Below are 15240 nucleotides of genomic sequence, written 5' to 3'. Positions count from 1 at the left end.
TTTATATTTTGCATTAATATCAATACTTAACTGTTCTGTAAAATTACAACTGTTCATAAAAGTTTGCAATTTATGAAGTTTGCAGCTGACATTGCAGAGAATATAGCACAGAACATAGAACATAGATCATAGATCATAGAACATAGATGATAGAACATAGAACATAGATCATAGAACATCGCACATAGAACATAGAACATAGCACACAGAACATAGAACATAGCACACAGAACATAGAACATAGATCATAGATCATAGAACATAGATGATAGAACATCACACATAGAACATAGAACATCGCACATAGAACATAGAACATAGAACATAGAACATAGATCATAGATCATAGAACATAGATGATAGAACATAGAACATAGATCATAGATCATAGAACATAGATGATAGAACATAGATGATAGAACATAGAACATAGATCATAGATCATAGAACATAGATGATAGAACATAGAACATAGATCATAGATAATAGAACATAGATGATAGAACATAGAACATAGATAATAGAACATTGCACATAGAACATAGAACATAGCACACAGAACATAGAACATAGAACATGGAACATAGAACATGGACCATGGAACATAGAACATAGATCATAGAACATAGCACATAGCACATTGAACATAGAACACAGAACATAGAACATAGAACATGGACCTTGGAACATAGAACATAGATCATAGAACATAGCACATAGCACATAGCACACAGCACATTGAACATTGAACATAGAACATAGCACATAGAACATGGACCATGGAACATAGAACATAGATCATAGAACATAGCACATAGCACATAGAACAGCACAGCATTGGAACAGCCCCTTTGGCCCACAATGTCTGTGCCAAATTTGATACCAAGTTAAACTAACGCCTGTCCATGTAATTAAGTTATTCAAGGTACACTTTATTGACTGCCAAACAAAAACACTTTAATTTAGTTTTGCACATCCAGACACGGGCAGCTTTGATTAATGTAGTTAAGATCGGCACAATGCATCCATTTAGTAGATCGATAACTCGATCATTTAGTAGATCCTGACCGCTGTTCTTTAATTCAATGGATTTCCAATATGGTAGAAGTCATCTTTCGTTCTAAGTAGGATCTTTAATAGGTTTACGTTTGCAGTTTTGACATCTGGTGGAAAATGTGGTTTAAGCTGTAGAATAATGAGGTAATAAATTGTAATGACTTTCCAAAATTAAAAAAAAAAAATTACAATAAAATTCCCATGGAATATAAAGCCATTAGATTTGAGAAAATCAATTCAGAAGAAAATGAAAATAGACTACAGATAATGTTAGCCAATTCAACACTTACTCTTAACCTCCATTATTTACTTTGCTGCCACAACAGTTTATTTCTCGTTCTTGCCTCTATTATAGATTCATAAGTTCATAGGTTATAGGAGCAGACTTAGGCCATTCGGCCCATCAAGTCTACTCCGCCATTAATTCAGAATGACTGACTGGCGTTTTTTTCAAGAGCAAATATTATAGTTAATGTTTATTGATATATCTCTGTATTCCAAAAATGGTCATATGAGTTATTGTATGATCACTATGATGCGAGATTGGTGTTGAAGATTTGAATCTACTAGAAGGCCCAGATATTGGATCATGTCACTCCACAATTTGTGCACTGTGCAATTCAATTTCGGTAAAATATCAACCATCAAGGAAAGTTGTGGGCTTGCTGCAGTTTGCTGAAATGCTGTGATTTTCTTTCCAAATCCTGACGCACTAATACGCAGGGTAGCTGAATGTCTGGCAGTGGGATAAACACAGAGGTGGACACTACCACTTCTGAGATTATTATCAATGCAGGAGTGGCCCAGAAACAGAGCAGGCCTTCGGAGAGAAGGAAGCCTTCACAACTCTTATGGAGGGCCTGTCTGAGTGGGCTTCAACCTGCAGAACCTGGTGCTGAGAAAACGCCTTGGGTTGTTCCCCTTGAAGTGGTAAATTCGTGTTCCTGATTTAAGAGGACATCCTACTCCATCAGCTTGAGACCCTTGCCCTGGTCTGTTCCCAGGGATGTAGTTCACATCAACCATTGATCGCCTGTACACTAGTTCTATCCTACAAACTCCAGGCAATTTCCAGAAGCCAATTAACCTACAAACCTGTATGTCTTTGGAATGCGGGTGAAAACCAGAGCACCCAGAGAAAACCCACACGGTCACAGGGAATATGTGCAAAGTTCGCACAGACAGCACCCAAGGTCAGAATTAAACTGTGTGAGGCAGCAGCTCTACCGCTGTGCCACTGTGCCACCCCTGTGCCACAGTGCTACCCCATGTACTGAATTGTTTAGATGACCACCTCTCCACCTCTACAGATCAACAGATGTACTGACCCACCCACGGGATGACTGCTTCACCATCACCATCCCACACGTTCTAGCTCGCTCCCTATTCCCCAATACAGAATCAGAACACCCCAAAATACTGACCATTCATCCCCCTGAATGGAGAATACTACTCCATTCCACTGCACCGCACCCTTGCCTGTCATCCCTAATTCTCTCCCCTCCTGAACGTGCAGCCCTCCACTCACTCCGCAACAACCCGGACTTAATAATTAAACCCGCTGACAAGGGAGGGGCTGTGGTAGTCTGGCGTGCTGACCTCTACCGCACCGAGGCCAGACGACAACTATCTTCCTATCACCTCTTCCTACCTATCCCTGGACCATGACCCCACCGATAAACACCAGACCTTCATCAGCAGCACCATCACCGACCTCACCAACTCCGGCGAACTACCCCTCAGTGCCTCCAATCTCATAGTTCCCCAGCCCCGCACGGCCCGATTCTACCTCCTACCCAAAATCCACAAACACAACTGTCCCGGCAGACCCATTGTCTCTGCCTGCTCATGCCCCACCGAACTTATCTCTACCTACCTCGACTCCATCCTATCCCCCCTGGTTAAATCCCTCCCCACCTACGTCCAAGACACCTCACACGCTCTCCATCTCCTGGATAACTTCCGGTTCCCAGGCCCCCACTCCCTCATTTTCACCATGGATGTCCAGTCACTCTACACTTCCATCCCCCACAAGGATGGTCTCGAAGCCCTCCGTTTCTTCCTCGACCGTAGAACCAGCCAATCCCCATCGACCAACACTCTCCTCCGCCTAGCAGAGCTGGTTCTTACCCTCAACAACTTCTCCTTTGACTCCTCCCACTTCCTCCAAACCAGAGGCGTAGCTATGGGCACTCGCATGGGCCCTAGCTACGCCTGCCTCTTTGTCGGGTACATCGAACAATCCCTGTTCCAGACGTACACTGGCCCCATCCCCGAACTCTACCTCCGCTACATCGACGACTGCATTGGTGCTACCTCTTGCACCCATGCAGAACTCACTGACTTCATACACTTCACCTCCAATTTCCATCCTGCCCTTAAATATACCTGGACTATCTCTGACATCTCCCTCCCGTTTCTGGACCTCACCATCTCCATCACAGGGGAAAAACTAGTGACGGACATTTACTACAAGCCCACCGACTCGCACAGCTATCTGGACTACACTTCTTCCCACCCGGTCCCCTGCAAAAAGTCTATACCCTACTCCCAATTCCTCCGTCTACGCCGCATCTGCGCCCGGGATGAGGTGTTTCAGACTAGGGCTTCCGAGATGTCCTCGTTTTTCAGAAAACGGGGCTTCCCCTCCTCCATTATAGATGAGGCTCTCACTAGGGTCTCTTCTACATCCCGCAGCTCCGCTCTTGCTCCCCCTCCCCCCACTCGCAACAAGGACAGGATCCCCCTCGTTCTCACCTTCCACCCCACCAGCCAGCGGATCCAACATATCATCCACCAACATTTCCGTCACCTACAACAGGACCCCACCACTGGCCATATCTTCCCATCCCCTCCCCTCTCTGCGTTCCGCAGAGACCGTTCCATCCGCAACTCCCTGGTCCACTCGTCCCTTCCTACCCAAACCACCCTAACCTCGGGCACTTTCCCTTGCAACCGCACGAGATGCAACACCTGTCCCTTTACCTCCCCCCTCAACTCCATCAAAGGACCCAAACAGTCTTTCCAGGTGAGACAGAGGTTCACCTGCACCTCCTCCAACCTCATCTATTGCATCCGCTGCTCTAGATGTCAACTTATTTATATCGGCGAAACCAAGCGCAGGCTCGGCGATCGCTTCGCTGAACACCTGCGCTCGGTCCGCATTAACGCAACTGATCTCCCGGTGGCCCAGCACTTTAACTCCCCCTCCCATTCCCAGTCTGACCTCTCTGTCATGGGCCTCCTCCAGTGCCATAGTGATGCCCGCCGGAAATTGGAGGAGCAGCACCTCATATTTCGCCTGGGCAGTTTGCGGCCCGGTGGTATGAACGTCGACTTCTCCAACTTCAGATAGCTCCTCTGTCCCTCCCTTCCCCTCCTCCTTCCCAGATCTCCCTCTATCTTCCTGTCTCCACCTATATCCTTCCTTTGTCCCACCCCCGACATCAGTCTGAAGAAGGGTCTCGACCCGAAACGTCACCCATTCCTTCTCTCCCGAGATGCTGCCTGACCTGCTGAGTTACTCCAGCATTTTGTGAATAAATCCCTAATCATCTCCTGGGCTGATCTCCAGTCCTTGCTGCACACCCAGCCCAACCCTCCCACACATCTCTGATCTCTCTCTGTGGAACCAAACCTGATCCTGAACCTTCCTCCTTGATGTCCCTGCGCCCCACTCCACTTCAGACCCTCTTTCCCTTTGAGTGCTCCACACCTCCAACCTCCCCTCCCCCTCCCCTCCCACTGTCATCCTCTCCGCGCAAAGTTTGGGCAAAGAGAGAGCGAGAGAAAACAACAGGCCCTTCAGACCACCGAGTCCGCGCCGACCGGCAATCACCCTATCCTACACACTTGGGACAATTTTACAATTTTACCGAAGCCAATTAACCTACACACCTGTACGTCTTTGGAGTGTGGGAAGAAACCAGAGAAAACCCACGGGTCACAGGGATAACGTACAAGCTCTGCACTGACAGCCCCCTTAGTCAGATTGCACCCACGACTCTACCGCTGCGTCACTGTGCCGCCCTAAGTGTGCCACATAGAAGATGTAGACAGTCAGAAACCTTTTCCCTTGGTGGAAATATCAAATACTAGAAAGTATTAGGGTGGCACGGTGCGCGCAGCGGTAGAGTTGTTGCCTTAGAGCGAATGCAGCGCCGGACACACGGGTTCGATTCCGACTACGGGTGCCGTCTGTACGGAGTTTGTACGTTCTCCCCGTGACCTCCGTTTTCTCCGAGATCTTCAGTTTCCTCCCACACTCCAAAGACGTCCAGGCTTGTGGGTTAATTGGCTTGGTAAATGTAAAAATTGTCCCTAGTGGGTGTAGGATAGTGTTAATGTGCGGGGATCGCTGGTCGGCGTGGACCCGGTGGGCCGAAAGGGCCTGTTTCTGCGCTGTGTCTCTAAACTAAACTAATAAACTAAAAGTATGGCTTTAAGGTTAGAGGGACAAAGTTTAAAAGAAATGTGCGGGGCAGGTTTTTTACACAGGGGATAGTGAGTGTCTGGAGCACGCTGCCAGGGGTGGTTGTGGGGGTAGATGGTCTTTTTAAACGACTGACAACCCACTGATGTATCCATCAGGGTCAATGGAGGTTTCAATGCACTGATATTAATGCACACTAGCTAATCACATAGTGTGACTGGATCATTTAGGGTGGGAGAAGGCTAAACAATGCAGCCCACAGCAGGTGCACTGAGTAACCATGAGCAGGGCTGTGGAGGTCCCTGACTACCTTGCACTCCTCTGCAAAACACAACGTGCAGGTGGAATACAGCAGTTTGGGCAGCATCTGTGGAAGGAATGGACAGAAGACATTTCGGTTCAAGACCCTTCTACTGTGACTAAAGAGTCTTACTCTCTTCAGATTGCTTTTCAATGCACACAACAAAATACATATGGCATGACATGAAGATAATGTTCTACTATGAGTTTAACGATATTTTCTCATTTCAACTAAAATACAGGAAATCAATTTCTTGTTTAAAAGGATAATATGTTTATTATCTTAAGATGATGAGATATGTTAAATTCACATTGGAATGTTTCTCAGTTCATGTTTGTAAGTGAGGAGCAGAATGAGGCCATTCAGCCCATCAAATATGGCTGATCTATCTTTCCCTCTCAACCCCATTCTCCTGCCTTCTCCCCATAACCCCTGACACCCGTACTAATCAAGAATCTATCTCTGCCTTAAAAATATCCATTGACTTGACCCCCACAGCCTTCTGTGGCAATGAATTCCACAGATTCGCCACCCTCTGACTAAAGAAATTCCTCCTCAACTTCATAAAGGTAGGTCTTTTTTTTCTGGGTTATTCTCAGCTATTCACATTGTAGTCGGCTGGTTATGATCTTCACGTAGTCTACACTTGTGCCTGGCATTATTTCACTAAGGCTGTTTTTTTGATGAGCTGTCCTTCTTCTGTAGTAACAAGGAGGCTGATTAACAGACCAGACAACGTCAAAGAATGCCGGCAGGGAATGGTTCACTCTAAGACGCTCCTGAACGTTTGTGGCCTGTTTTAACATAACAACCTTCTTCCACTCTCAACGCAAACTAAACTTCCTGCTGGTATTATGCCTCTCACTGATTCAGATAGTCATGCCTAGAGACAAGGGGGAAGGCAATGCAGAAGAGGAGGGAGTGACGAACGTGGTTGCCGGCAAACGTGGCACAAAATCGAATGAAAGAATGCGCGAGTTTAAAACGTTCATGTGGAACCCGGAAAAGAAAGAATTCATGGGAAGAACATCGAAGAGTTGGGGTGAGTAGTTCTACATGCATGCATCATGCTGACTTACAGCTGGAGAGGTCCAGAGAAAATGCCGTCAATGAAAAAGTCAGTGGCAGGCTGAGTCGTATCATGTACCTGCAGTGCCTGGGTGCTCAGCATTTTTTAGGTCAATTCACAGCATGTAAATTTTGATTCAAAAGACAAAGATAATGAATTGGTCAATGTGAGGTAAAATAAGAGTCGCATGATAAAGGAGTGTACTAATCATAAAAACATGTCAGATGATTTACATTTCACTCTTACATTTCATTCTTCAAAAGCAATTGGTTGTAAACCAATGAATAGAATAATGCTTTGTCAACAATACTGCAGATAATACAGGTCAGGTCACCATACTAGGACGAATTATGTAATTCTGGGACTGTGTGTGCATGCAGATGTGCAACCACTCTGTGCATGCACATGCATTACTGCACAGAAATAGTTCACGTGATTCTATATAATCATCACAAACTTTTAATCCTAAGGTAATTTAGAACGGAGATGAGGAAGAACTTTTTCAGTCAGAGAGTGGTGAAGGTGTGGAATTCTCTGCCTCAGAAGGCAGTGGAGGCCAGTTCGTTGGATGCTTTCAAGAGAGAGCTGGATAGAGCTCTTAAGGATAGCGGAGTGAGGGGGTACTGATTGAGAGTGATCAGCCATGATCGCATTGAATGGCGGTGCTGGCTCGAAGGGGTGAATGGCCTACTCCTGCACCTATTGTCTATTGTCTATTGTCTATTGTAATATACAGTAAAAAGCATTTAGGAAATGATTATTACTTTAGTGGATATTGTCTTTTTTCTTGTGATATAAATCTGTTGAATTCATAAAACTTGATAAAAACTTTGGTCATTGGAAGTTATCTATTTTGTGTTACATAATTGCATTTATAATACTTGGTTTTGAAAAATGTATTTGCATTCCACCACTTAAATCCCTTTGGTAAGAAAAGGAGGGATTTGTTTCTTGCAAAGTTCCAAAGCTGTACATTTCAGAACTTTCCAAATTCTATTTAAAATGAATTAAACAACAGTACATTTTCACTAAGTTTTTCAGGACTCTGAACTAGCAAAAAGTTTCAGTGGCATTTTTTGACAAGACGAGTAAGAGTGACCACCAGATGCATGAATTGTATCAAAAAAACACTCAGAGTTAAAGAAAAGTTCAAAGGAAATCTTCATCACAAATTCACTATCAGCATGTTTTACGTTGAGGTATAAGTGCTTTAATGGCATAGATTGAATTTATTAAAAAAGTTTTCAATAATGTTTTTGTCTGGTACTTTTGGTGGGACCAATAAGACAAATGTACACACACTGGCATGTAGCAGAAACAGATTCTATGCCCTGTCCAATGAAGAAGGACTTGCAGGAAGGATGTGGTAAACTGTTGCATCTTGGGTGCAGATTTGGTCATCGAGTCATCAAGTCATACAGCATGGAAACAGGTCCTTTGGCCCAACTCACCCAAATTTCTTTTGACATTACCAACAATTTATCCAAAAAGTGAACTGATGTTTCTTCACATTCTTTTATGGAATGTGTGTGTTGCTGGCAAGGTTGGCATTTATTGCCCGTCTGTAATCATCATTGAGATGATGATGGTGGTGAGGAGCCATCTTGGACCACTGCAGGTCTGATGGTGAAGCTGCTCCCCCAGTGCTGTTGGGTAGTAAGTTACAGGATTGAAAGTCACCAATGGTAAGGAACCAATATTATATTCTCAAGTCACAACAGCGTCCAACTTGGAGGGGAATTCACATGAGGTGCTACCTTTGTCATGAAGAGAGAGAGAGTCATAGTCATACAGCATGAAACAGGCCCTTCAGCCCAACAAACCTGATTGACTGATTGATACTTTATTATCACGTGACATTTCACAGTAATCTTTTTTGTTTTGCATGCTATACACAAAGTATGCAAAGATTCGCCACGTATACATATATAGATACACAGACAATAGGTGCAGGAGTAGGCCATTCGGCCCATCGAGCCATTTAATGTGATCATGGCTGATCATCCACAATCAGTACCCCGTTCCTGCCTTCTCCCCATATACCTTGATTCCGCTAACCCTAAGAGCTCTATCTAACTCTCTTTTGAATGCATCCAGTGAATCGGCCTCCACTGCCTTCTGTGGCAGAGAATTCCACAGATTCACAACTCTCTGGGTGAAAAGGTTTTTCCTCATCTCAGTCCTAAATGGCCTACCTCTTATTCTTACATTCTGACCCCTGGTTCTGGATTCCCTCAACATCGGGAACATTTTTTCCTGCATCTAGCCTATCCAATCCCTTAAGAATTTTGTATGTTTCTATGAACCCCTCTCATCCTTCTAAATTCCAGTGAATATAAGCCAGGTCAATCCATTCTTTCATCATATGTCAGTTCCGCCATCCTGGGAATTAACCTGGTGAACCTACGCTGCACTCCCTCAATAGCATGACTCTATGTTCCTTTTTGCATCAAACAATGGGAACTTCACCGCACTTTCAGTGAAGAAACACTAATGGAAGAGCCCCTAATGAAGAATTTCCCCGAGTTAAGACATATTTAAACCAAAGAGAATTAAACGATGTTCAGCTCTGTTTTAAGTGTTCTCAATACATACACTATTTTTTATAAAGCTGTAAACATATATCCCTTAGAAATGTTTATGTTCATGTTTTCTAATGACCCTACTGTATGAGGTTGCACTTCTTGCTTTAACATTTCCAAGGGTATTCAAGAACATTATTGAGAGGCAGTATGTTCTTTATTGATTTGCCACATCAATTACTGAAATACCTCATGACTTGACATTACGCTTTGAGAGCATTAAATGGAAGTAATGCTACGATTAAAGTAACAGACCCAGAATTGTTTTACACTCATGTTAGTATTCAGCATTAACCTTTGACCAGTGTCATTTCACGATCGAAGTGTCCAAGCAATGCAGTTTTTTCAGTTAATTGAACGTGTGAGACTGTTTTTAATTTTAGTAACTTTGTATCATCAATTGCTACTGCAGCCCATCATCCATTTTTTGGCATCTGAGGGCAATTATTTTAACTTCTGCCTTTTGCAACAGGAACCTGCCCCTGATTGGAGTACCCGGTTGTACTCCACTCAATCAGGTGATATTTTGTTTTTGAAAAAAACGTAACGGAAACAGGCCCTTTGGCCCACCGAGTCCACGCCAGCCCTTGATCACCCGTTCACACTAGTTCTATGTCATCCCACATTTTATCCACTCACTACATCCTGCTCAATGCAACTGGGCGTGTTGAGCACAGCATGGTCATAAGAGGGATGAGAAAGGGAGAAATATGGTGGCTGACTTTGGTCAATGATGCATTATATCTTCAAACGATTGTATTTTGTGGCAGCGCATGTTTCTGACAAGGTTCTCGATGCTTATTTTGCAGCTCTTATTCTACTATTCTATGTCTGCTTATATTCCTTACTGGCTGGAATGTTTTCTCTGTGCTTGTATGGGATGCTATCAACAGTGAGTCCATATACACCAACATACCGTGATCGTGTCAACAATCCAGGTACTTAGCCCTGTGACTGAACCTAAAGAGATTGTACTGAGAAGATAGAGATTAGAAACATTACTCTTCGTTATCCAATTATTGGCAGATCTACTCCAGTGTTCAAAAGCAATTGTTTTCATCCCTAGAATAAGGTGATCTTAATTACATGTACAAATTGAATCCTAAATAATTGTATTCATGATTAATTAAACAGTAACAGAAATAGAAATAGACTGCTTGTTTGATCTTGCCTAGATATCCATTGTAGTTGGAAGTCAGAATTATCAATGGTCTTTTCCATTTTCCCAGGGGTGATGCTAAGACCGTACCTCCGTGGAGTTTCAATTGCGTTCAAACCAACAGTTGAGGCCACGTGGTCACAGTATGTGCAAAACCTGCATCAGTTCCTTGCACGTAAGTTTTCTTATTGCTTCTTCAGGAAGGAATACCATAAACTACAATTTGAAATGAAAAAATGTCAACACAAGAACTCCTAATCACGGTGTAGTACAATAGGCCATTTAGAAACAGGAAACAAAAAAAACAAACAACTTTGCAGAGTACTAAGGCTGAATAGTAACACTTTTTGCCTACACAAAGATGCAGGATGATTATCATCATCTTTGGAAGTTCTTTATAACTAATGTCCATAAGTAGTCACCATTCACTTACTAGATAGGCGATGTAATGGGTCAGGACTCTTCTTCAGTCTGAAACGTAGCCTACTCATGTTCTTTAGAGATGTTGCCTGACCCACAGGGTTATTTCAGCACCGTGTGTCTTTTTTGGTAAACCACCATTACCTAACTCAGCGGGTCAGGCAACATCTCTGGAGAACATGGAGAGGCGACGCTTCAGATCAGGACCCTTCTTCAGCCCAAACCAGTAAAGACCTATCCATGTCTGCAAAGATGCTACCTGACCCACTGAGTTACTCCAGCGCTTTGTGTCTGTTTTGATAAACCAGCATCTGCAGTTTCTTCTTTCTACACGCTGCTGCTCTCGTGCAGTCTGAAGAAGGGTTCCAACATGAAACATTGCCTTTCCATGTTCTCCAGAGATGCTGCCTGACCTGCAGAGTTACTCCAGCACTTTTTCACCTTTTTTGGTAAACCAACATCTGCAGTTCCTTGTTGCACCGTTCATTTAATAAATGTATAAATTGTTTCCCCTTTCTTGCCCAATAGTTGTCTTTCCTTTGAGTGTCTCTCTCAACTCGTTACCCTTTACTAAAACCCCCACCCAAGTCCTACATGTTCTCAGAAAACATTTGGAGGTTAAATATGTTCTCTTAATGAACTGTGATGTAGTACATGTAACCAAAACTATTTGCTCATCTTTTAGTCTGCACCAGTTTAAAATGAATTATTCTGCCCTTTTGAAATAATCCAGGATGTCACAGCCAACCTGCATTTAGTAAGGGATGTCACATTGTTTCTCGATCTATGTACACATTTGACCTGTATTCTTAATGTGAAATGGAAAACGATTATTAAAATACTTTAAATTCGTGGAAAATCAGAGCATAGAAATGGCCAAATTCATGCGTGGTGTTTCATACAATTAAAGCTTCCGTCTTTCCATCATTCCTTTGAACATTTCATTTTATTTAACCAAGCATTTCCCAATTTAATAAAAACATAAAATGGTGGAAATGTTCAGTAGGTCAGGCAGCACCCGTGGAAAGAGAAAAAGATGATCTGCATTGAAGATTCGTTGTCAGATTTTGATTTTCAATATCCTCAGTTATATCAGCATTCAGAGTCTTCTTCAAAGCAGTTGTGGCACTGAATTATAATCACCTCTTGGGTGAAAATCACACATTTTTATAACCACTTCCTTAATTGTTTGTTTGCAATTACTTTTTACAGTTTGATGGACCAGTGAAATGAATCTGTTACTACAGTGTGCTTGCAGTTTTTATGACTTAATGTTCTCTCTTTGCAGCTTATAACGATAGTATACAGGCTATTAAGAACATTCCATGTTCCCCCGGGCAATACTTCATGCAAGATGGTGATGAAAGTGAAGAAAGACTGGCTTGTCAGTTTAATCGCGCTATGCTGAAAAACTGCTCTGGAATTGAAGATCCAACTTTTGGATACTCCATAGGAAAGCCCTGCATTCTTCTGAAGATGAACAAAGTATGTTGGTGTTGTTGAAAGATGCAGGGAGCCATCATTTCTTTCTTATCAACCGGTAACAAAATATCATGACAGCAGCGCAAAATGGGCTGTGGGTGATGGGATACTCTGTAGACGCATTCAATGATACTTTATTGTCACAGGTACCTTGGGAACAGCACCTCATATTTTGCTTGGGCAGCTTATAACCCAGCGGTATGAATATTGATTTCTCTAACTTCAAGTAACACTTGCTTTGCCTCTCTCTCTCTCTCTCTCTCTCTCTCTCTCTCTCTCTCTCTCTCTCTCTCTCTCTCTCCATTCCTCCCTCATCCTCGTTCTCCTACTACTTTCACTGTCCTCCTGATTACTTTTACTGTTTGAGTGCCTCGTTGCCACCTTCCCCTCAACCGACAATGAACCATCCTTGATCGTCGCCTGCTTTGATCTGTCCTTTTCACTCCTTACGTGGCCTTTGTACCTTTCCGTATCTCTAGTTTTCCATATCTCCCCTGACTCTCAGTCTGAAGAAGGGTTTTGACCAGAAACGTCACTCATTCCTTCTTGCCAGAGATGCTGCCTGTCCTGCCGAGTTACTCCAGCATTTTGTGTCTATCTTCAGTGAAATTCTTTGTTTTGCATACCATACACAAAGTATGCAAAGGGCCGCCACGGATAGGGCGCTGACAAAGTTACAAATCTAAATCGAACATTTATTGTATTTTTCATACTGTCAAGGCATAATTTTGACCAATTTGTTCCATCAATATTAATATTCAAATCCGTCTCCCATCTTCGCCTTGATATATGGATTCCTTGTTTAGGTGTCTTTTTTTGGATTAAATTATACATAATAGAGATAATTTTTTTAATTTGTCCTTTTTGAATTAGGTTTTCAATTTCCATAGGTTTCGGAAGTAACATTGTTTGACCCAGTAGCATAATATTCAATGGTTTAATGCTTCTTTATTGTCAATGTACGGGGAAATTCTTGCACCCGTCACCATATTTTGGCACCATTTAATTTAGTTTAGTTTAGAGATAAAGCATGGAAACAAGCCCTTCGGCCCACTGAGTCCGCATTGAAAAGCAATGCCTACACATCAACACTATCCTACGCTAGGGACAATTTTTGCATTTATACCAAGCCAATTAACCTACAAACCTGCACGTCTTTGGAGTGTTTGGAAACTGAATTTCTCGGAGAAAATCCACGCAGGTTACGGGGCGAACGTACAAACTCCGTACAGACAGCACCAGTAGCCAGGATTGAACCCAGGTCTCTGGCGCCGTAAGCGCTGTAAGGCAGCAACTCTACCGCTGCGCCATCGTGGTGCCCCTTTACAAAAGTCCAAAGTCCAAAGTGCAGTCCACATGCTGGATGTGCTGGAGTGCCCCAAATCCAGGTAAACCTGGGTAAACCCAGGCTGCTGCAGGGCCGCCTCTATCACCCTCGGCCGCCTCCACCACGCCAACCAACGACCCTCCTCTCACCCAACCACATCGGCATAAAGATCTCAGTAGCAAACCAGCTATGATTGGGTCAGAGGCAACAAAGTAATGTTGCCTACTTTCATCAACATAACAGCTGCCTCTGCCCCAATCATAGCCAATTTTCCACTGAGATCTTAGTGCATGCCTTTTCCAACTTCATTACATTTGTACATTTCCGGCTGGTCGTCCATCCTTCATGGACCAGCTGACCCAAAGCCCCCATGTCTGTACCTGATGCTGAAATGAGTCCTGCTTCATCATCATCCCTCTCTCACTGAGTTATATTGATTTATGAACATTCACTATCTCTGTAACCACCCCCTGATCCTTTTATTTGTGTGATGATGTCTCCACCCTCATTGTTGGCAATGCCTTCAACCAACCAGCCTTGCATTCTGTTATCCTCTCAGAAAAATTCCTTCCATCACTCTTCCTTATCTCTCTTTCTTTGCCTTGACAGTTTTGGTCTCCACAAAGCTGCTTGGGATTTAAAGGTGCAACATAATGGAAATGCATTAGTGTGTCTGATGTGGTCAGGGGTTTCTTGGCTGGCTTTTCGTCTTGTTGATACTTATCTCTACGTGTCGATAAATCTGGGTACATTAGCGGATGTTGTGATTTCTTGGCATCTGCTAAAGAAGTCAGGGAAACTAATGACTAAGGTCTGCAGCACAAACCCTGTTGATTAAATGAAGAGAGAAGGAGGAACAAACAGAGCCTTTCATATCCGAAGCATTTCCCAAAGACCCATTATTGTCACAGAATGTTATTCTGACACGTAGACAGTTCATCGTGAGCTGTAAAATCTGACTTGCGTAAGGGATAACGGAACGTGGCCCTTGCATAGGCCAGGGAGTGTCAGTAATTATTGAAGAACGTGGTTAAGAATTTCATTGATATTTGCTTCTGTTTCTTAGATCGTTGGTTATTTGCCTGGCCTGGGAACGACACCGTACGTGACCTGTGAAATCCTGGTGAGTGATCTCTGGTCAAGGCGCAAACTAAATCTTACATTGAGTCTCGGAACCAGGAGGCGGCCATTCGGCCCATCACGTCCATGCCAATGACCGGTTGCACAGAGTGAAGCTTAATCAGAGTGCGTGACAATAAAACTCAAAAGGCAGATGCCGGAAATCTGACACCAAAATTGAGCATGCTGTCAATTGACCGCAGGTCAGGCAGCATCTATGGAGAGAGAAATAGACCATGTTTCAGGTCAAAGATTAGAACGTAGAAGACGGTACATCGAACAGTACAGAGAAA

General features: G+C 43.4%; 1 protein-coding gene across 4 annotated transcripts in view; it reads left to right on the top strand.

Annotated features, from left to right (window-relative positions):
* The window catches only part of atp1b4 (ATPase Na+/K+ transporting subunit beta 4), a 52071-nt gene that overhangs the window by 22574 nt on the left and 14257 nt on the right, over positions 1 to 15240 (top strand). For 3 of the 4 annotated variants that reach the window (XM_078411904.1, XM_078411902.1, XM_078411903.1), the window contains 5 exons: positions 6663 to 6831; positions 10250 to 10378; positions 10670 to 10774; positions 12308 to 12504; positions 14895 to 14951. In XM_078411904.1, coding sequence (XP_078268030.1) covers positions 6669 to 6831; positions 10250 to 10378; positions 10670 to 10774; positions 12308 to 12504; positions 14895 to 14951 — 651 coding nt within the window. In that variant the 5' untranslated portion in view covers positions 6663 to 6668. The remainder of the gene's footprint in view (positions 1 to 6662; positions 6832 to 10249; positions 10379 to 10669; positions 10775 to 12307; positions 12505 to 14894; positions 14952 to 15240) is intronic. The other variant, XM_078411906.1, reaches the window with a different exon arrangement.

Source organism: Rhinoraja longicauda, chromosome 15 (genome assembly GCF_053455715.1).
Source record: "Rhinoraja longicauda isolate Sanriku21f chromosome 15, sRhiLon1.1, whole genome shotgun sequence".
NCBI lineage: Eukaryota > Metazoa > Chordata > Chondrichthyes > Rajiformes > Arhynchobatidae > Rhinoraja > Rhinoraja longicauda.
Note: the sequence above shows the minus strand (reverse complement) of the source record. Positions and strands in the feature narration are given on the sequence as shown.